The sequence below is a fragment of the Primulina tabacum genome, chromosome 2 (genome assembly GCF_025594145.1).
Source record: "Primulina tabacum isolate GXHZ01 chromosome 2, ASM2559414v2, whole genome shotgun sequence".
In the NCBI taxonomy this organism is placed as follows: domain Eukaryota; kingdom Viridiplantae; phylum Streptophyta; class Magnoliopsida; order Lamiales; family Gesneriaceae; genus Primulina; species Primulina tabacum.
In genome coordinates, this window is record NC_134551.1 from 46,801,749 (window position 1) to 46,824,284 (window position 22,536).

The following is a 22,536-nucleotide window of genomic DNA, read 5'->3' on the forward strand; positions in this document are numbered from 1 at the left end:
GGAACGACAAATTTGAACAAGCTTTTCAAGACTTAAAGAAACACTTGGCTGAATTTCCTATTTTGGCCAAGCCCGAGTCCGGGGAAAAATTATGGGTCTACCTCTCCGCCACTGAATTTACTGTTAGCTCTGTACTTGTCCGGGAAGAAGGAGCCGATCAAAACCGATATATTATGTCAGTCACGCCCTTCGAAGAGCAGAATTAAAATACAGTGAGTTGGAAAAAGTGGCATTGGCCCTGGTAATGACTGCTCGGAAGTTGAGGCCTTATTTTCTCTCACATCCCATTGTGGTCTTCATTAATTCCCTACTCGGGAGGATCATGACCCATGCCGAGGTCTCCGGAAGAATGGTTAAATGGACTGTGAAACTCGGGGAGTATGACATTGAATACAAACCCCAAGCTGCTATAAAAGCCCAGGCATTGACAGATTTTTTAATAGAAATGATTCAACCAGTAGAAGAAGAGGTCTGGAGGGTGTTTGTTGACGGTGCATCAAATTTATCAGGATGTAGTGTGGGAGTGGTCCTGGTTTCCCCGTCAAGAGAAAAAATCAAGTTGGCTTTGAGAATTGATTCCAGGGTCACCAATAACGAAGCGGAGTATGAGACTGTTCTGGCAGGATTGCAGGCTGCCCGGGAAGTTGGTGCTTCCCGGGTCATTATTTATTCTGACTCCTAGTTGGTTATACAGCAGATAAAGGGAACATGTGAGGCCAAGAATGAAAAAATGCTCAAATATTTAGGGCTCATCACTGCCCGGGCAGCGTCTCTGACCGACTGGAGTATCGAGCAAATTCCACAGGAAGAAAATGCAGAAGCTGACACCTTAGCCAAATTGGCTGCTTCCATGACAAGAATAAGCACCCGGGAAGTTCTCTGTTTTACCCGGCTGGTGCTCTCTACTGATGAAAAAGAACCCCCAGTCCGGAAAAACTCATTGATGACCCCTATTGTTGATTATATAATCCAGGGCAAGCTCCCAGAAGATCGAGCCCAGGCTGCAAAAATTAAGAAACAAGCGCCCATGTTCGTCTTTTTGAGTGATGTTTTATACAGACGATCATATCAAGGCCCATTACTCAAGTGCTTATCAGAAGAAGAGGTAGAGTATGTCCTCCGGGAAATACACGAAGGATGCTGTGGTGAACACCTCGGTGGGATTGCTTTGTCTCGAAAAGCCATCTTGGCCGGATTCTGGTGGCCCCAAATGAATCAAGATGCTGCCCGACTTGTTCAAAAATGTCAGGGTTGTCAACACCATTCTAATTTTCATCATCGCCCAGCTACTAGTATGCAACCAATCTCCGCATCATGCCCTTTTGACCAATGAGTTTTGGATATCGTAGGGTCCTTTTCCCATAGCCCGAGCACAGAAAAAATTCCTTCTTGTTTCTGTGGATTATTTCTCTAAGTGGGTAGAGGCCAAGCCATTAGCCAAGATTACTGAGGATGAAGTCATGAAATTTCTTTGGAAAAATATCGTTTGCAGATATGGCGTCCCAATGAAATTAATTTCAGATAATGGAAGGCAATTCCAGGGAAAGAAGATCACCTCCTGGTGTCAAGAAATGAAGATTATTCAATCCTTCACCTCAGTAGCTTACCCTCAGGCTAATGGCCAGACTGAAGTGACTAACAGGATCATTGTGCAAGCATTGAAAGCCCGACTCCATGGAAAATGAAAAGATTGGGTGGAAGAATTACCGAGTGTCTTATGGGCATACCGAACTACGCCTCGATCATCTACTCGGGGAAACACCCTACAGCCTTGTCTATGGTTCAGAAGCAGTCATGCCGGTGGAGATTGGACAATCTTCTACTCGGATAGAATCTTATCCGAGCAACAATGATCAATCTCGGGCCATTGAACTTGATTTAGTGGAAGAAAGAAGAGATCGAGAAGCCATTCGAATGGAAGCTTATCGCAGCCGGGTGGTGAAGTCCTACAACAAGCATGTTTGGCCACGAAATTTTCTGGTTGGGGACTTGGTCATGAAGAAGATCAAGCCCGTAGGTGATGTGGGAAAATTAAAAGCCCGTTGGAAAGGACTCTTCAAAATAATTCGAAGAGTCAGCTCAGGTGCAGCTTACTATCTTGAAGATTCTCAGGGACACACTATCAAGAGGCCATGGAATGCTTTCCATTTAAAGAAATATTATGTTTAAAAGCACGTGTATCTATTGTTTCTTCATCAAATAAAGAAATGGTTCAGGGAAATATCTACTAAGCTCAGGGACCCGTACCTTGGCCCGGGGACCCGCACCCCGGTCATCTACTAAGCCCAGGGACCCGTACCTTGGCCCGGAGGATCCGTACCCCGGTTATATCCTAAGCCCAAGGACCCGTACCTTGGCCCGGGGATCCGCACCCTGGTTCTCTACAAAGACCAAGGACCCGTACCTTGGCTCGGGGACCCGCACCCCGGTCATCTACTAAGCCCAGGGACCCGTACCCTAGCCCGGAGGACCCGTACCCCGGTTACATCCTAAGCCCAAGGACCCGTACCTTGGTCCGGGGATCCGCACCCTGGTTCTCTACGAAGACCAAGGACCCGTACCTTGGCCCGGGGACCCGCACCCTGGTCATCTACTAAGCCCAGGGACCCGTACCCTGGCTCGAAGGACCCGTACCCCGGTTATATCCTAAGCCCAAGGACCCGTACCCCGGTTATATCCTAAGCCCAAGGACCCGTACCTTGGCCCGGGGATCCGCACCCTGGTTCTCTACAAAGACCAAGGACCCGTACTTTGGTCCGGGGACCCGTACCCTGGCCCAGGGACCCGCACCCTGGTATCTAAGCCCAAGGACCCGTACCTTGGCCCGGGGATCCGCACCCTGGTTCTCTACAAAGACCAAGGACCTGTACCTTGGCCCGGGGACCTGTACCCTGGTTATCTATCAAACCCAATGAACCATCCCGGGGACCTGTACCCTGGTTATCTATCAAACCCAATGAACCATCCCAGTGACTTGTACCCTGGTCATTTATCAAGACTAATTTCATATTAAACCCCCGGGTTTATGCTTTGTGAAGGTGCACTGGTTAATGACTGATAAAATTCAGAAGGGTTATTACCGAATTCAAGTCAATTTTACATCCATGGAAATATTTTGAAGCAACTATCAAATGTGATAACGAAATATTCCATTGAAAGAGAAGATATTTACAAGGTGCCCGGAAGCCCGGGAATTAAAAAAACAAAAACCAAAACTACAGAAATTCTAATCTACTGAGGAGCTTGTTCATCCTGCCTCTTATTCTCTACTTCATCATCCGGGAGGGATGCAACAGCCTTCTCTAAGTCCGGGAAGTCCTCCCGGTCAGCTGGGACCAAGCCCGCCTCTTCAAACTGCTCCAGGCACTTGTTGAAACCCTGTTCGAAATAGGGGAAAGCTTTGTCAGCCACCATCTTCTTGAACTCAGGGGACTTCAAAAAATTTGTCATCTGTTCCTCCTGGGCAGTCCTCAGAAGGCTTACAGCAGCCTGAAAATCTTCAGCTCAGACTCGGGAGGACTCCGCCTCTGCCCTAGTTGCCGTTGCCTCTGCCCGGGCCTCAGTTAGTTCTGCCCGGGTCAAGTCCACCTGTTGCTGCCAAACAGCCCTCTCCCGGGCCAGAACGTGCTCATGAAGCTCATTCAGCCGGCCTATCTCCTCTTGGAGTTTGGCGTGTGTTTCCCGGGCAGTCTGGGCCTGGGCATTGGCCCCCTTCGCAGCCTGAGCCACTCGCTCAAAAGCAGCCACGAGCATCTGCAAGCCCTGTAAACATGCAAAGTTAGAAAAATTGATAAAAACGAGTAATGAAACAAGGGATACTTACAGAAAAGGATCGGGCTACTCCTTCGCATAACATCTCGTTGGGGTGGAGCCCTTGCAGATGCCCCACCTCGTCAGGGCGCAAAAGGCTCCGGATCATCTTCACGAGATCCGAGCTGATATCGTCCCCAAAGATATTAGGGAGCACCCAGGGCTTTCCACCGGATGGACCCGCAGATGACCCGGTGAGTGGAGGAGATCGGATGACCTCCTCGGGTGCATCTTCTAGAACCACCATCTCCACAGCTGGCTCCGCGGTGGCTTTCCTCTTTCTATGATTCGGAGGAGCCGAGTCCTCCTCAGCAGCCTGGGAGGTGGTCTCCCCCCGAGCCGTCACCTCTGCTTCGGCCCGGTGTTCTTCAGCTTCCTGGGCCTCAGCTGCCGCCCGGGAATGCCAGAAGGCCGGGAGGAAGAAGCCTTAGTAGGTCTTTTGGAAATAGGTCGGGAGGAAACAATAGGAATGCCTATTGGGACGTGAACGGAGGTTTCAGAAGGGGTCGGGGAGTTATCCTCCGATCGACCCCTGACATTTTTACCGGAGGTGGAGGAGGTGGAGTTCGACATGACGTAAAGGGTAAATATGATGAGGGAGAAGAAAAATTTACTGGAAAAAGAAGCAAAAGTGGTAACTGGTGGCTGGAAGGACGCCGGAATAAGGACTTGCGCGCCGGAGAATTTGAGAGAAATTTGCAAGAGTATGGCCACAGAGTAAATTTGCAAATGAGTTTTCAGAAATCGGTCATCTACTATATATAGAAGGAGAATAGTGATCCTCACCGTTGATCTAAAATGAATCGGACGTACCAAATTAGCCTCGGAAATTGAGCGGCATAATTAGGCGGGATATTGAAAAGACAGGCGCATAAATCGAGGCGTCATGATCATTCATCTGCCCGGAATACATACAGATTCTGACAACTTGTCAGTAGGGGGCGCGTCATTATGACATCGCATTAATTGCCCAGGGAAACCAAACGATAAAGTACTATAAGCCCGGGTGGCGAGAGAACCCGGCATCTTATCCATAAGCCCGGGTGGCGAAAGAACCCGGCATCTTATCTATAAGCCCGGGAGACACGATGCCCCGGTACTTCATTTTAAGTTCAGGATATATTAGGTCCTGGCATTTCGATTTCATTCAGTCGGTTAGATATTTTCAGTTTACATCGATTTATTTGCAGAAGATTAAAGAAACAAAGTATAATAATTAAGATTTTATTAAGGAAATTATCGATGTCGTATTACATCCGCCGTTCTTGAGGATACATAGTCTTGCCACTCGATTATCCAATCAGTCAATTCCCGAATGTGAAGATTGGAGAAGGACTCGGAGGTTGAGATCTTGTTCAGCTGATGCCATTCCTTCCACAGCATCGTCTGCAACAGAACTTGGTCAGTGGCCAGGTCTGCAACTCGAGCTACTCCAAGCTCTCGCCTGTATTTCCTCGCCACTGCCTTTTGTGTACGGGTAAGGGCCAAACCGTTCTGGTGCGTGTTACTGATATCTTGAATCTTATACCAGGTAGACATGACCTTTACCTAGATATATTCTTCAATGGTCCTCTTCAAAGCCTCTATATGGGGATGTATTTCGCCTAATGCTTGAGCAGGCACACCACTGTCAGTGATTATACTGCTGCAAGCACTGGAATCACTTGAACTCAACATATTGAATTGATGATCACCTTTCGTCTCTACCATCTTATTTATAGGCAAGTGGCATTTAATATGGAAGAAGTTGAAAGGTCTCAAACCAATCAGAATGTTTTCCCATTTATTCAGGAGGAAAGTTAATCACAACCGTTGAATGAATACGTGAACGTTCAGGATGAATTTTGGAAATAGAGCTGAACAGACAAAAGGACGTGCACGAATATCAATATGTTATAGTTATCAAATTCTCGGAATATGAAACGATTTTTGGCGATATAAATATTAAGAGCATGCATCATAGTGACCCCCCGTGGGCTGCCCGAGAACACTAACCGACTGAAACATATTAGCCCGGGAAATATAAGGTCCCGGCGCCATATTCTTAGCCCAGGTTGTGAGAGAGCCCGGCGTTCTATTTTAAGCCCGGGAATATGAGGCCCCAGCACCTTATTCTAAGACCGGGATATGTGATGTCCCGGCCTTTCGGTTTGTCGATTATTCGTTATTATCTTCGACCGAGCAAAGTAAAGAACATGGATAAACTAAATAAGCGTTTTATTTATTTAAGAGAATTTCTGCGGATTACATCAAAATACTCTTCCTCTACAAAGAACATCCACATGGTCATCCACTTTTTTACTTCTCCAGTGGACGTCTTGAGGAAGTTAGCGGAGTCGGTGATGTCCGTCAGGATCTTCCTCTCCTTGTAAAGCATCAGCTGGTAGACGTAGTCATCTCCAAAGAGATCCACCGTCTCGGCAACGTGCAGACGTTCCCGATATTTCTCCAGCTTCGCCACCAGTCGGGGAGTGGTAGCTTCTCCGCACTCTTAGAGAAACTGCAGTCCTTGCAGCTCCTCCCAGAATCGAAGTACTTTGTGAAAGACTTCATCCACCAGCTCCATCTTTCGTTTTTCCAGAGCTGTTTTCATGAATTCCTCCGCCATATCAGGAGTCTTCGAGCTACTTGAACCTGCCATTAGATTTCTCGGATGATAATTTGCTAATACGATCCAAAAATAGAGGGGTTGCTATATATAGGAGAAAGGAGTTGATCACGACTGTTGATTTTTGAATGCATTAACGATCAGGATGAGTATTGAAGTTGTACCAAGTAGCCGAAAAGACGTACACAGATATCGGAATATCATAATGATCATCCTCGAGAATACGAAACGATTTGGATAAGGTTGAAGTTTAGGGCCCACGTCAGCAATATCCACATGTCAATACACTACTACCAGCCCGAAAAATACCAAGTGAGAAGGCGATTTTCCTGACCGGGCACACGAGACCAATCGGGACAGCGAGTGGACTCTAGCCCGACTAATTAAGGAGGGAGTGATGATGCCTCGGGATGTCCTGGGTCATGGATAGGCCCTGGGACTTCCCGGGCCATGGAGCATATCCATGGTTGTTGTCCGGGCCAGGATGGGATGCTCTCAGGCCGGTAGCATGACAACGGATTAATGCCCTGAGCCGTTGGACCTCCCGGGACATGATTTTCCCGAGACGTGGAATACCCGAGCTCCTATGAAATTACCCGAGAGGCATTCTGCTTCGGCCACCTCGATATGAGTGAAGCATTTAATGGCGCCACCTTGGTAAGAGCATGCACAGCCGACCTATCTCTGACAATGACATTAATTGTTGATAAAATCAAGTGGGCTGGACATGACTAGTGTAAGATTTGACATGTTAGATTAATAGGATATAATCAGCCACTCTACTATCATTAATTGCTCAAACACAAAAAACGAGGTCATCAGTACATCTTCTACTATAAATACCAGGTTCTTTACTTGCATTTAATATATATTGAGATATTGAATACACACTGAATACTCTCATTTATTGCTCACTCTCCAGACCAATTTCATAAGCCACCACTTGGCTACATTGGTTTTATTGTTTGAACACCCTGCTGACTTAAGTATTGGAGTGATCACGCCGGACACCCCTCCGGCGCCCATTCACGTGGTTACTTTCTTGTTCGCATATCTCTCGGATCTCTCCAGGAGGAAGTTCAATCGAGACGCCCAACTCATATTTCCTTAACTTGATTGTAAATCCGGCTGAGTACCCGACTTGACTCATCCATTTCGCCAGGGTTGCATCATCAAGCTTATTTTTTATGGAGAATTTGAGCAAACTCAAGATATCACATAAATAATATATAAAGTTTCTCTTAAAATAAATTAATTATACTCAAAATTCATCCATCCAAATCCAAACAGAATACAAAATGAAACACTCGAACGAAGAACTGTGAAAGACTAGGTGCCATATTTGCCCCCTCTCAAATAATAACATTTTAATTTTTATACATATTCTTTTCAAATAATCGAATTTAATTTCGTTTGATCGATCGAATAATCTACTGTGGCTGGCAGCCTTTTTCCATACAGCTGAGGCCTGCAAATATTTCTTCCCATCATTTATGATTCCAACCACCTTTGTGTTTCGTTGCATTAAATTTTCTGTTGGCAGTGTGACCTCACTAAATGTTAGGTTATATATATATATATATATATATATATAATGATTACAGGCTACTGGTTTGATTCAGAGGAGCTGACGCCAAAAGACGATTTGATGAGAGATATTCTCAAGTCTCATGCACTGTTTGGTATAGAGTGTATCGTCCTGTGGTATATCTTTTCTCAAGTTTTATAATATTTGAAATTGCAAAATAGCTATGTTATTTTTATTTTCAATTTAATATCTTTTTTTTATCATTTCATCACACAGTTTAGATTACTTCTAAATTAATTCTAAGTTGTCAAAATGGAGATACAAACATAAAGTACTCTCTTGTGCATTATCTATTCTTAGTTTTAATATGGAAAAATTATATTTCAATCTTTTATATATTTACCAGTTTGCGATTTTGATAATATGTGTAATCAAATCTCAATTTTAATTTGTCATATTTGTTCTTTTTGTATATGTGATGTTGATATGGTACCAACATAACAGTCGGTACTCCTTATGAAATAGGTTCAAATTGCCAAAAAAATTACAGATACATAATTAAAACCGAAATTTGTAAAATAAGAGACCAAAATCACAAAAAAATTAAATATGTAAGATTTTAAAAATACCTTTTTAAAATTCAACTTAATTAGCTAATCTGAAATTTTTGATTTTTGACGGGCATGTCAAATTGATTACAATAAAATATTATCACTAAAATTGTTAAAACAACAATGTTTAACAATGTTAAAGATAGAAATATGCATATAAAATATATATAATAATGAATTCGACCACAATAAAAAAATAAAAAGAAATTGTGAGAAAGAGAAAAAAAAATCGATCGCACTTGCAAAAAAATTATTACAAAGAAAACATATTCAAAACATGTCAAGTATATTGTTTTTGTTTACGGGGTGTTAGAATTTTTTTATTCTCAATAAAAAAACGAACATCCGTGCAAACTGCGAGGCCAAATAAATATTGATAAAAACTCATGTGAGATAGTCTCACGGGTCATATTTTGTAAAACAGATATCTTATTTGGGTTATCCATAAAAAAATATTATTTTTTATGTTTAGAGTATTATTTTTTATTGTGAATATCGGTAGGGTTGACATGTTTCACAGATAAAGATTCATGAAATTATCTCACAAGTGACCTGCTCATGAATATTTATATTCTTGGAGAAAGAATAAATAATATAAGCAAAATGCATAATAACCACTATTTTTTTTTTTTTGGAAATAAAAAACTCTTCCGAGTGACAAAAGGAATTACTTCTAACTCCGATCACAAAACGAAACAAAAGATTCATAAATAGTTTGGTTTGACAATACAAAATAACAAGGTTCTTGTTTACTTGATCGTATTTAATATGTAGGCAGAGTCAATACCCGAACCAACTACCCTTGCAGGGCAGTGAAAATCCATCTGCATTCATGCATTGCATCCAAGATAAACACCACAAGGCAAGGATATATGACAGGTTCGTTCTTGACTTCTTCCCTTGCTTCGCGTCCTTCACGTAAACAAACCTGTTCTTCAACATCACTACTTCGTCTCGTTCATCACTGCAAAATACTGTCACTAAGCAAAATCTTTGAAAAAAATCCCAAAAAGCTAAGGTTTTAGAAGATGGATTTGAATTATAGCTTTATTCTAAATAATGAAATAATAGATTGAATCATAAATTCACAGCTTACTTATTCACACTTAGTTATACAAAATAGAATATATTTCAAATATCTTCATTATTGGATTAACTTAAATTCATCATAATTAACATGTAAAAAGGTGTATTTAAAGTTTAATATATTGCTTCTCTAAAACTACAAAAATATATTTGAAATTTATAGATTTGAAATACATCAATTCAAATGCAACCTAAGGGTATTAGTAACTTGTGAACTTTGATCCACTCGTAAACCGATCGAATCACATTCCAGATGATCCTCTGCTCTATGTAGTGTTCAAATTTAGAATGGTGGATGACACCAGAAACATGTTACAGTAATTTAATTATATGCGCCTATGGAATAGCAATTTACACATCATGGATACAGTACCAGTAGGATATAAGATGGAAGAGGAAAGTTCCATCCTAAAACTGATATGGTATCATGGCAAACAGAACTAAACTGAAATGGGATCAGGACAAACATTATCCTTTATCAGGAAATCAAGACTGACCAAATTTGCGTAACAAGTCATGAGTTTGCAGGCAACAAAGTAGCAAGCTCACAAAAAAGTACCTTGACGATAATGTTTTGGTCATGCACCCTCACCCAGTACTGCACTTTTGATCCTTTCAACGGTGCATTTAATAAGGCTATTAACCGTCGCAACCGAGCCCAGAGAGAGTTTAGCTGTTGGAACAGAATCTACAAGTATCTGAAAGGCAACTGTGAGCAAAGATCCACCGGATCCAACCTCAGGAATTTCTCCTGCCTGATTGTTTGGTACATTAGGAAGTATAGCAAAACCAGACGGTAGGAGGGCCACATAATCGGGGTCGCCACCGCTTAAGACCACATTCATCGCAACAATGTCAACTGGCGCGTAAATAACATAGGATCCGGTTGAATCAGTGCAACTCTCTTGTAGTATCAGCATATTGCTTTGGCTTGAGTTTGAACTCTACATTAAGATTCATCTTGAAGTTAGGACATCCGCTTCTAGTAAATATATAGAATTGATTAACATGATTGATGAGTGGAGTGTGTTATTAATTGTAACTTACATTTACGCGCAGTAAAGAAACTGAGTTTCCTGGATCACGACCATTTGCTATGTGCGCCATTTCTTGAACAAGTCCGCCATTTGAAAGAATATCCCACTTTAATGATACAAAAGAGAGAATTTATTAAGATAATGCAGCAATCTAGATAAGCTGGATCTAAAGACAAATATGTTATGTACCCCACTAATTAGTATGCGTATGTTATAGCTAATAGAAATTATCTCACTAGTACCTCGCTTCTCGAATTCTCATCCCGCAGGAAATCAAAAACTCGTTTTGGTGGAACTGGCAGCCAAAACGAAGTTGCAGCACTAAGCACAATCCCAGGAGGTCTGCCTGGATCATCGACACTTTTTCTGGTCATGACCCGAACATCGTCAGCACCACTTCCGGACAACGTTGTCCATGTATGTGCCGTAGAAGCACCAACGCCAGTGCAAAAACTCATCACCATTCGTTCTGCTAGCTTCAGCATACTCTTTCTACCCTCTGGGGAGGATATCACTGCACCAGAGTATATAATTAGATTAAAATATCGAAAATATTATTGTACTGATGAAAACTGTCGTGCAACGATCTTTATTACGTACCCCCGGCTTCTCCAGCTGTGATGTTATTAGCCATAACACTTGCTAGTCGTTCACATTGTCGGTCAAGGGTTGCAACCCAGCGTCTTGCCCCGAATGCAAGCCCTGAGTTGACTAGTGTTTTGTATATGCTATGAACCGCTCTGTCATCCACTTCTACATGTTCAACCCATGTAACCTAGTATAAGGTTGTCCCGAATTTGATTAGATAAATTTATTTTTGACATAAATTTCTTATTAGAATGTGAATTTGGCCATACTTTGGAGTAGCCGTTAGGCAATTCTTGAATCAAACAACCAGATGGCCTCCTTCTACATCTTGATATAGAAGTAGGTCTTAGGTTGTCCAAAGAGACATCAACTACAGCCCAAACTCCATCAGGGTGGTGTTTGCAATATCGTACGAAATAGTTTTCACGGGTCGGGACCAAAGGAGAGGGGACTTGGAACTCAGCAGTCATCTGGAATCAAATCAAATAGAAAATTAATTAAGAAAAGATTACAACCTTAGGTATACAGAATATTAGAAAGTTCGCTTTAACTTATCACCACACATACCACTTGTAAAGCTCCATTGTAGTTACCAGCCACACCAGTAGATAAGATTTCCAAAGTCAATGCTCTTGAAACAATACTAGAAAACACACTTGACCATTGATTCTGCAAATCATAAATCAGGAATCAAATGATTTCCAAACCGAACAAAAATAACCTACAAAATCTGATACCAAATATAATAATGAAACCATACCGCATCCATCAGAATTTCCACCAAGTTAATGTGATTCATAATCACGACGGTCGACTCACGAGAAGCTTCAGATTTCAATCCCAAAGGCTTCGGCCCAATCCCACGAGGGAACGTCCTCATATACTCCTCTTCGTTCAAAGTCTCAGCAGAATTACCAGTGCCAGGAATCCATAAGGGCTCTCCAGTTTGAGCCATCCTGAACAACTCCTCCATTGCTGCAACAGCAAGCTCAATAATCATTGGCTTTTCAGAATCACTTGGGCCAGATACCGACCTAAGAAGATCAGCTGCTCCGTATATCTCTCCTGCAGACATGCTTGCATGTGACCCGAAATTTCCCACTGCAAGATCAAGTGAACGAGATGCTCCAGGTGACAGATGAGGATAAGTGAGCATTGGTTTTCCAACATACTTCGCGGCAATTCCTGAAATCCTATCGATCTGGAAATACATCATATTCGTAATATTTGTACAGTTTCATCAATGCCTTTAAACAATTAAATGGTTCGAATTTCCACGTAATTTAATAACAACATACCTCTTCTCTTAAGCGAGCATTTTCAATCCTAAGATGCTGTTCATCAAATGACATTTCACCGATGGCTGCCGGGCCTCCACAGTTTGGACAGGTAGCGTTGCTGAGAGCTTCTTTGTAACGTACGTTCTCCGCACGAAGCTTATCATTGTCGGATCTCAGCTGTGTGTTCTCATGGCGTTCATGTTGGGCCTGCAATTGATCCTCAAACTTTAATAACAATCAAAAACAGCAAAAACTGATATAAATGGCATCGACAACATACCAAAAATGTGAAAGAAAAGAAAAGGTTCACATCACCTTCATTTGAGTGCGTTTGTTTTGGAACCAAAATTTAATTTGCAATGGTTCCAAAGTCAGTCGACGGCCAAGCTCTTTCCTTTGTTTATCATCAGGATGAGGGCATTCCTTAAAAAACCTGTTCAGCCAGCACGTTACAAAGCCGTAAAAAAAGGAAAATGAAAGATTAATGTATAAATTAATCAAAGGTTTTAGTTGCAAAAGAAAATGGGAGCATACGATTCCATTTCCTGTATTTGGTGCTGAGTGTGGCGATGATATCTCTTCTTCTTGGGACGTTGATTGGGATCTTGATCGTCACAGGAGGGGGCTTCCATTATATCAGTTCCGGATTTGCTCTCATACTCATCGTCCCGAATAAGGTCCAACTCATTTTCTGGGCTTTTATGCCCCAAGTCTAGCAAGTGATGGTGGCTATCGAACATGTTTGGCTGAAACATTTCTACTTTATAATCCGCTACGCACTGGAGGCTCCCACGAAATTAGTCTCTTTTCTATCTGACAAAAAAAATTGACTTGAAATCAGATCTGATAATTATAATTACTCTATATATTGGAGAAATGGAGAAAGGTAACAACAAACAAAAATCTGGCTAAATCTTGAAACCATTAATGATTCTATCAGGGCACCAGATCTGTTTCTTTACTCCACAACGGAAAATATACGCACATAAAAATAGCCATTAAAACTTCTTTTTCGCTAGTATTCTGAGAAGTATCTAGTGAGGAATTATTAATTAATCTTTAGCCCTAGCTCTGTTACTGTAATCCGATCTAGAAATTAATTTTTTTTTCCAGAGAAAACAAAAGAGGGAAAGGGAATGATTGAATCTTGACAAGCCACAGTGCGCCATTAAATAGGTTGTCCATTTCGCATGCTGTTTCCTCAGAATTGAACTTCTTAAAGACGAGGGTGCATGATTAACATGGTAGGCGAACATTAAATTCAATCTAGAACGAGTCAAATAGTAGAAAAAAAAGTGTACTTTATTATAAAATAAACTCCCTACCTCGCTAATCTATTCAAGAATGGAGATCTTCAGACTTGCTGGAAATGTGATTCCCCCATGCCTAAGCATCAGTTGTTGAAGCTGCACATATTTACCAACAAACCCTAGGGAGTTCTGTACTAAAACTTGTACTTCCTTTCTCTCTATCTGAAATTGGGGCTTAGCTAGCTTTTTGGCTTCTAAATGTCAGTGCGTTGAGTTTAAGCAGATTCTCTGGCAGTATCTGAGAAAAAGCAAACGAAATGGTTACATGTAACAACAGACTAACAATGGACTTTTGTTTTGTTTTTTGTTTTCAAGCTTCCAAACAATACTTAATTTTTTTTATCCTCTCTCCTAAAGAGCCAAACGGCCAAAATAAGGGGAAAAAAAAGGATATAAGGAAACAAAGAGTTTACACGGTGTGAGCCTTTCACACCAAACAACGTTAATTTTTCGAACTGGGGTTATATAAAACGCTTGCAAGATACAGGATGGAGTGATCCAACCCAAATATTCTCTCTTCAAACAAATTTTTTTTTAGCGGAAATAACAAAAAGAAAAAAGAAGACAGCTAAATTCGGTAACCCGTCACAGAAAATGGAGCTTAATGTTATTTTAAAAGTGAGCAGAAGCTCGAAATCTGAAAAAAGACGCATGTTGAGTGAACTTACAGTTGCTGGAACTTCAAAGGAAACCCTATCTCAAGAATTAGAGACAAAGAGCGAAGGCTGAGATATAGTTCTGAGGCTTAAAAACCAGTTTCCCGGATGGAAAATGGAAGTTTTATTGCCGACGGTGCTTTTCTTGTGAATAGAATTTAAGAGGAATAGTGGTATATGGGGATTGAAAGGGATATAAATGGATGAGCAAAAAGAGGTGATAAAATAAAAATAGAGAGACTATCAGTATTAATTAAAAAAAAAAAACTTGCAAAGAAGGGTGGGTGATGAAGAAAGGAAAAGGGGAAGATGTGGCAGTGAAGGAGTAATTGCGGAGCGTGTAGAGAGGGTGCGAAAGCATTAATGGCGGGGTGTGAGGAGAGAGCCGAGTCTTTACTGCTCAAGAAAGAGAAGCCTTTGGGGTTGGTATCTCAGGTTTAAATTTCCTCTGTAAATTTCATGCATAGTAAATTCATATATATTCTTCAAATCGATCTTTTTTTTAATTCATTTTTATAAAAAAATATGTTTCATATATATCGTGGGTTGAGGTTATCCCTTTTTTTTCCAGACAGGCATGCATGTGAATACTCATTTTAAATCTTGAAATTTCATTTTTCATATAATAGTAATGGTCGAAAATTTGTATTTTACAACCATATGGATGTATTGTTTGAATATTTGTAATCTTATACATAATTGAAATCATTATAAAATGATTTACATTGGATTAGGCTAATATTATTTAGATTCAATTCTTGTAATATTTACACTCAATTTTATGAATAAAATCATATGATTTACATTCTTAGTTTTAGTTATTTACACTCAATTTTATGAGGTAAATCATTATGATTTTATACATAAAATGGAGTGTATTAGCTAAGTGTAGTGTAGATAATGTCATTCAATTAACTATTTTTACTAATGAAAAGATGCATATGCGTTGTGTATATTATTATTTTTGTAGGTTGATCAATTAATAATAAATAATTAACACAAAATTGTTTTCAATTTAGAATAGTTTTGTTCGATTTAAAAAAAAGTTTTGTTTAAAAAGTTATTTTCTATGTAAATCGTGGAGTGACTTGAGCAGATTTTTAGCGAGATAACGAGTAAAAAAAGTAATTATGAAATTAAATATTTTGTTGTCCTCCAAACATGATTAATTTGATGTCTTTATCTTTTATATAATAATATATATGTAAGAGTTAATTTAGTTATTTAAGTTGTTTTATTTGGGTTTTTGTCATATAATTAGTAAAAGTCAACTCTTGGTACAATAACCTTTTTTTTTTGGTTTAGTTTTGAGTCCTACTTCACCAAATTGCTAATGCTATATTAAATATGTTAACAATATTTCATTTTCGATGTTACATCAGTGATTTTCAAAATTATGTCAACATTCCGACAAAATAGAATTAGTAAACAACAAACTTAATAGATCAAGATAAAACATTAACTACCTAATTACCAGACCATAAAATGCACTTAGAATATTAATTAAACTGTTTTTCCTATGTGTATATGATATTATTTGACGCAGAACATAACAGATGAGCGGATCATATTAGTGTTTTTTTTACAAATGATTTTAATGTATTTAATATTTGGAGATTTTAATTATAAAATTTAGTTCACTATACCATTAATATAAAATTAATTATCTGAGAAAATGAGAAAAAGAACTAATATAATAAATCAATTATTATACAGGCCAATTTTCGAAGTTAATTATTGTACAGGATACTTACAAAATAGCCATTTACAAGTTACAACGGATTTAATTAGGACGAATAGATGACATACTACCGTAGAATACACATTTAAAAAAAAAAATCGCTGGAAAAAAATAAGTGCTGAAAAATATGCATGTTCACGTATTACTAAATCATGAAATATATATATAAATTAATAAATAATACTTATTAGCAGTGTTCTAAAAAACCCGCTCCGCTTAAACGCGCTTAAGCTTGAAATTCGATAAAAATGCCCCGTTTCGTAGAAAAGCGGTTAAACTATAGTTTGATCGAATTAAGCGTAGTTAAGACGTTTAATTAAGTGTGCTTAAGTACAATTAATCGCATTTATTTATTTTTAAATATTTTTATTTTGAAGGTATGTCTTTTTATTTTAAAATAATAAATTAGATTTATAATTTAGATGTTTATTTTTTAATTTTAATTATGATTAAGCATGTCTGATAATGATTTGACAAATATTTAGCATTTTTTAATGTAGTCTAGTTGCAAAAACAAATAAAGATTGTAATTTTGAGATTTTTATGCTTTTATAAATATGAGAATTAATGCATCAGACTTAAATTTATCATATTTATGTATTATTTTTTTCTATTTATTGGTTTGATATAATTACAATCACTAAAAATAAAAAACATTTTTTCACGCTTAAGTCTGTGCTAATCTCGCTTAAATTAGAAAAACTTGGAGCTCGACATCCGCGCTTCTAGGCGCTTCATGCTTTTTAGAACCTTGCTTATTAGATACCCTAAATGTAAATTTTTTTTTGTATAAAGTTATAAATACAGAAATCATATTAATCACTCATCTTCACTAAGAAGTTTTATATATGTGGCTAAAATCCCTCATATATATTCTCAAATTATATGTCTAGTTTTTATATAATTATAATTTGAATAATCTTTTTTAACTCACCAAAATAACTCAATTTTACTAAGAATTTTTTTTATGGATTATACACGAGTACCGAAAAAAAATCAACCTTCATTTTAATTGTTTTCCTTTTTCATTTATATGTTCATTAACGAAGAAGGGGAAAAAAATCAACAACTAGGATAATAAAATTAAAAGAGGTGAGTAAAAAGTAAAAAAATTAGTAATTTAACATAAGTAAATCCTAATAGTACAAAAATTGTTACAGTTTTCCCAAAAAATACTTAAATTTGACAATTCTTTCATTTTAATGTCTATTTTTATATTTTGATTTTATCTACTTCCCATGATAGGACGATTAATGTTACCATTATTAATGTAGTTTGATTTCCCAACATAAATAGGTGCATATATTGAAATAAAACCATTATATATACATATATATTTTATATATATGAATTTTTTTGTGTTATTTGATATTGAAGTAAAAATAAAAAATTATACGATAAATAAGGACGGGGCAAGATTAATTATTCGTCCGAGTATATTCTAGGGGATACACGAGGCATATATGTTTAAGATATATATAATTTATAAGTTAAAATCAGGATGTTAAAATTTACTTAAATATGACGCCTTAAGAAACTTCATAGGGGTCATTCATCTCACAATTGTCTCAAGTTAAATACGTTTAATCCTGGAGTTATTATGTGATGAGCTCCTGAAAAGAAGATGCACATTCTTAATATGAGTAGTACCTATCAAATCTTTCAAGCACTCCTCGACTGAACAATCTCATACCTTAAAAATTTTTGGAATCACTCACATTCCGATGTGAGATCGTTTCAATCATGTTCCATTCACCTACAGAGTAGGTCTTTTGTGAGACGATATCACGAATCTTTATCTGTGAGACGGGTCAACACTACCGATATTCATAATAAAAAGTAATACTCTTAACATAAAAAGTAATATTTTTTAATGGATGACCCAAATAAGATATCTGTCTCGCAAAATATCACCTGTGAGACCGTCTCACACAAGTTTTTATCTAACTTACAAGCCTGTTAGGAGTCGCTCATTGTCCATGCAAACTCATGGAACCGATGATCACTCCCCGCTCTCATCGACCCTTGGTGTGTTACATTAAGTACACTCGGAACCCAAGATTAATTTGCTTTTTTAAATTAATATCAATAATTAATAGCTAGTTTCACAATATTTTCCACTTAATAATTCGTACCCACGTACATATGAATATATACCTCGTTGGTTTTTTATTTAATGCGCCAAAAGAATTTTAAATTTACATAGTATATAATTTTAAAAAAGTAGTCACGGGATATGTATTTAATATATCATTTAATTCACGTATGTATAGGAGATGAGTGATTAATGTGTTTAAGGACCTCTTATGAGATGGTGACATAAGCCTCATTAATGTGTGGTAGTATATGTCTTTAATATACTAATTAAAACTAAATATATTGTATGGTCCTAGCACACACCTTTTGGGTTGAGCCATTTATTGTGGTTGGAATTAAATAAAAAATATATAAAAATATATCACATTTAATTCCAGTGCCACTCTAATTGCACTCTGTTGTAAATGGCACAACCAGACGTAGCAAGACAAGTAGGTCAATGCATTTAATCCACTGTTCTAAAAGGTGTTGAGCGGTCGCTCATCGTTTCGATTTTTAGAAAGATGATGCATGTGGATGCTGTTAAAAAAATCGACCGCTTCTGCTACCTAGTAGATCATAGGGACTAACTTTAATAAATAATTGAAGGACAATGATCTTGTTTCAGCATAGATATGAAATGGTAATGCGGATTTCAACGATAAAAATTGTTCGGTGCAATAATTGTTCTTGCTTGATAGAGCGATCGAACTGTGGTGCTTGAGCTGATGTGCAGTTTAAAAGATTTGAGTTGCACCATTACCACCAACTATAGATTTTGATAAAGCGGCAAGCGTTCGGTCCTACAAAAATACTTAAAATGAGTTGGAGAAATAGATCTAATTAAACGATGTAATTAGTAATTTTCAGATTTATTTTATCATGTTTCCATGTCTATATCTCGTTTATCATTATTATATATGGATATTAATTTATTCGACAACATTATTGGTCCTGGGTCACACAGATGCACCATAATTAGATAGAATATGATTATTTTGTAATTAGGCATGAGATGTGGAATTATATTTATATATATATTTTTCAAAGTTTCAAATTCCATAATAAATCATTTTACCCAACTCTCCGTCGAAACGGTGGTCCCTCTATGGAACTTTTGGTGTTACCCACTCGTTCATTATATGCATGAGCCCTAGCTAGTTAATGGACCAACGACTTTTGTCTCATCTACGTTTGATTTTGATTTTGATTTTGATTTTAGATTTCTTAATAATGACGTAACGAATTCTCAATCATTTATATGATTTAAACTTTAAAATAACATAACATATGTATTATCAACTTAGGAGGGGAAGTTGTTTTCCAGCTTTAAATTTTATACCAGAGTCTTGTTTCTTTTTTCCTTAAGTTTTATTTTACATATTCATTCTACTGTTTTAATAATATCCAAACCTGATTTAATATCAGTGTTAAGATTGAGATTCTTAAGTTTTGGTGATAACAGACAACATCGAGTTATTTCAGGTTTCAAATTCATTTTAATGTATTTACAAGTTTCAAACTGGATGTCATGAACTCAAGCTGAATCGTCTATTTTTCAAGTTTATAGATGGATCACATATTCCTCTAGCTAGCTATTGTAAAGTCAATTAAGATTCAAGACCGAAAACTGAATCACTCACAATCTTCTTTCATCAGGATCTCAAGTACACTTACTCTTTCAATTATAAAACTGCTCAACATAGCATACACATATTTCAATACTTGATCATCAAGGATCACTCCATGCTATACAACCAACTCAAGCTGTCAAGCTATCTTTTAGAGTGTTATGTGACTATCTAAACTCAGGGTCCGATAAATAGTTGTTATTTTTATCAGTTGTTAAAAATGATACAAAGAGTTTTAGTGTAGGTAGTTGATAAGTCCTACCCGAAGTAGTTGTTACAAAGAGTTGTAAAAACAAAGTCTTTTAACAAATTTTTTCATTGAATGAAAAAGGAGAGACATAGAAGGATTTTGCTTTCTAACTTTTTTATATCCTGTGTTATTTACTTTAAGCTTTACATTATTGAAAAACCATTTTCTTGTGGCCAATTGTATCTAGCTGGTTGAGAAACAAATATTAACAATTAATTACTGTTAAGGCAAGCTTGAGTTTAGTAGAAAATTTAAAAATAGTTTATTCACTACCTCTAAACTATGTTAGATCGAAAATATCTCAGTTTTGGTGATAACAAACAACATCGAGCTATTTCAGGATCCAACTGCTATTTTCATGAATTTATAGGTTTCTAGTTGGACACCATGAAGTCAAGTTGGACAGCTTAATCTTCAAGATCTTATGGACTAAATAAATCAGATAGTCGTACTGATAGTCAGGTTGCATTTCTGTCAACCTGCTTCCAATACTCTAACCGAACTACATTAGAAAGCTCAAGTTGCAGTTTAATTTCTAGCTGGAGTGCAATTTAGTCTATGTTCATACCAGCCTGACATTTTAGAAGATCATTTGACCATTCAATGCACATTATCCGATAGCTCCAGTTTTCCAGGCATTTATTCTAATAAGACAAAGATATGCGAATATTTTTCTCTCTCGTGTATCAAATTTTCAGAAGCTGTTAATTTCCATATTTGGATGCATGCCAAGGTGAATTGACTGGTGTGTACTATGAAATGAAAGAAGACAGAAAACAACTTGTCGTTGTGTCTGTAATCAGTACAAGTATCTTTTTTTTTGTTGAAGATACGACTGTTGAAGGAGTTTGCATATTTAAAAGCATGATTCAAGATTAAGAGCACCGACGAAGTTTTTATTACTTGCTTCATCAAAGATATCGAGTATTACTCTTTTCTGATTTATCTTCAAGTTGCTCTATAGCATACACATATTGTTCATATATGATCATTTGGGATCAATTTGTGTTGCTTGATCAACTCTAGTTGTTCAAACTATCTATTGAAGAGTTGTATTTGTATTTGTATTTGTCTGGACTTGAAGTTCAATGATAATTTGAGTTTATGTTGTGTAGAAGATACTAAGATTAGGCATTAGATAAGTCTTAACTGAATTGAATTTGTGTGAGGAGTACTATGAATCAAAATTTTTTAGTGGATTCATTCCTTGAGAAGAATAAGGGGAGATATAAAAGGATATTTCGTTAGAACTTTCAGATATCTTGTATTATTTTTATTTTCAGTTAATTAATGTATGACTGGTGTCTGTTCTAAAAGACAGCTTAGTTGAATTTATATAATCTCACTAGTTCAACTAGACATTTCCGCACTTGAAAATCACTTTAAGTGGTCTACCTACATCTATCTGGTCTAGAAACAGACATTAACAGCTAACAACAGTTCAGAATAGGTCGAGTTTTAAAGGAAATTTTAAGTTCACCTCCATATAAACTCTTTCTACGATATTAACAAGTGGTATTAAATAGAGTTTTTTCTCAACCTTTGATATATATATATATATATATATATATATATATATATATATATATATATATATATATAATACAACATATCAACATCTTGGGCAGACAGATATGTCTGAATACGAATTTTTCAAACAGATATGTCTGAATACGAATTTTTCAATTATCATAATATTATTTATAAGTATATATATATATATATATATATATATATTCATATTTAACAAGATCCAAAAACTGATAACATATTATTTTTTACTTCAAATATGAATCAGATCGACTCTTCTTATAGATATAGATCTATAGTACAATCTTACATAAAACCTAATTTAAATTAAATAGATTAACTTTCAACTCAATAAAAAAAAGTTATGTAAAATTAATTAAGTCATTCACATTGATAAATATCACTATAGTTTGCTCACATGATACTAATGCTGAAGAAAATATAATTATATACATGTAATGTTATCTTGGGATCACGAACTGTCAGAGTTATATAGGTAATATGATTACGTCGATGTTTAGTATATTATCCTAACCTTAATGATTATATATATATATATATATATATGATGAAGGTCGATGTTTAGTGTATTATCCTAACATTAATGATTATATATATATATATAATATGATGAAGGTCGATGTTTAGTATATTATCCTAACCATTAATATATATATATATATATATATATAATATGATGAAGGTCGATGTTTAGTATATTATCCTAACCTTAATGATTATATATATATATATATATATATTATCCTAACCTTAATGATTATATATATATATGT

The 22,536-nt window shown here is 37.0% G+C and overlaps 3 protein-coding genes across 5 annotated transcripts; 2 read left to right on the forward strand and 1 right to left on the reverse strand.

The window, feature by feature from the left end:
- Window positions 1-244: 244 nt before the first annotated feature.
- On the forward strand, window positions 245-1,333 carry LOC142537778 (uncharacterized). The gene is made up of 2 exons (XM_075643272.1): window positions 245-643; window positions 698-1,333. Exons 1-2 carry the CDS (start codon window positions 245-247, stop codon window positions 1,331-1,333), a joined length of 1,035 nt encoding a protein of 344 aa, XP_075499387.1.
- Window positions 1,334-1,674: 341 nt separating this feature from the next.
- LOC142537779 (uncharacterized) lies at window positions 1,675-2,169 on the forward strand. The gene has a single exon (XM_075643274.1). It carries the CDS (start codon window positions 1,675-1,677, stop codon window positions 2,167-2,169), a length of 495 nt encoding a protein of 164 aa, XP_075499389.1.
- Window positions 2,170-9,212: 7,043 nt separating this feature from the next.
- LOC142532984 (homeobox-leucine zipper protein MERISTEM L1-like) lies at window positions 9,213-14,760 on the reverse strand. 3 transcript variants are annotated; one of them, XM_075639572.1, is made up of 13 exons: window positions 14,527-14,760; window positions 13,874-14,096; window positions 13,083-13,357; window positions 12,864-12,981; window positions 12,567-12,755; window positions 12,029-12,469; window positions 11,836-11,937; window positions 11,538-11,738; window positions 11,281-11,455; window positions 10,923-11,194; window positions 10,691-10,786; window positions 10,203-10,587; window positions 9,213-9,521 (listed from the first exon to the last, which is right to left on the reverse strand). In XM_075639572.1, the coding sequence occupies exons 3-12, from the start codon at window positions 13,301-13,303 to the stop codon at window positions 10,222-10,224; spliced, it is 2,181 nt and encodes a 726-aa protein (XP_075495687.1). In that variant the 5' UTR covers window positions 13,304-13,357; window positions 13,874-14,096; window positions 14,527-14,760; the 3' UTR covers window positions 9,213-9,521; window positions 10,203-10,221. The 3 variants fall into 3 exon arrangements, with proteins under 3 accessions (XP_075495687.1, XP_075495672.1, XP_075495680.1); XM_075639557.1 differs by having other exon boundaries at window positions 13,083-13,361; XM_075639565.1 differs by having other exon boundaries at window positions 9,213-9,510; window positions 10,193-10,587; window positions 13,083-13,361.
- Between the last annotated feature and the right edge of the window lie 7,776 nt (window positions 14,761-22,536).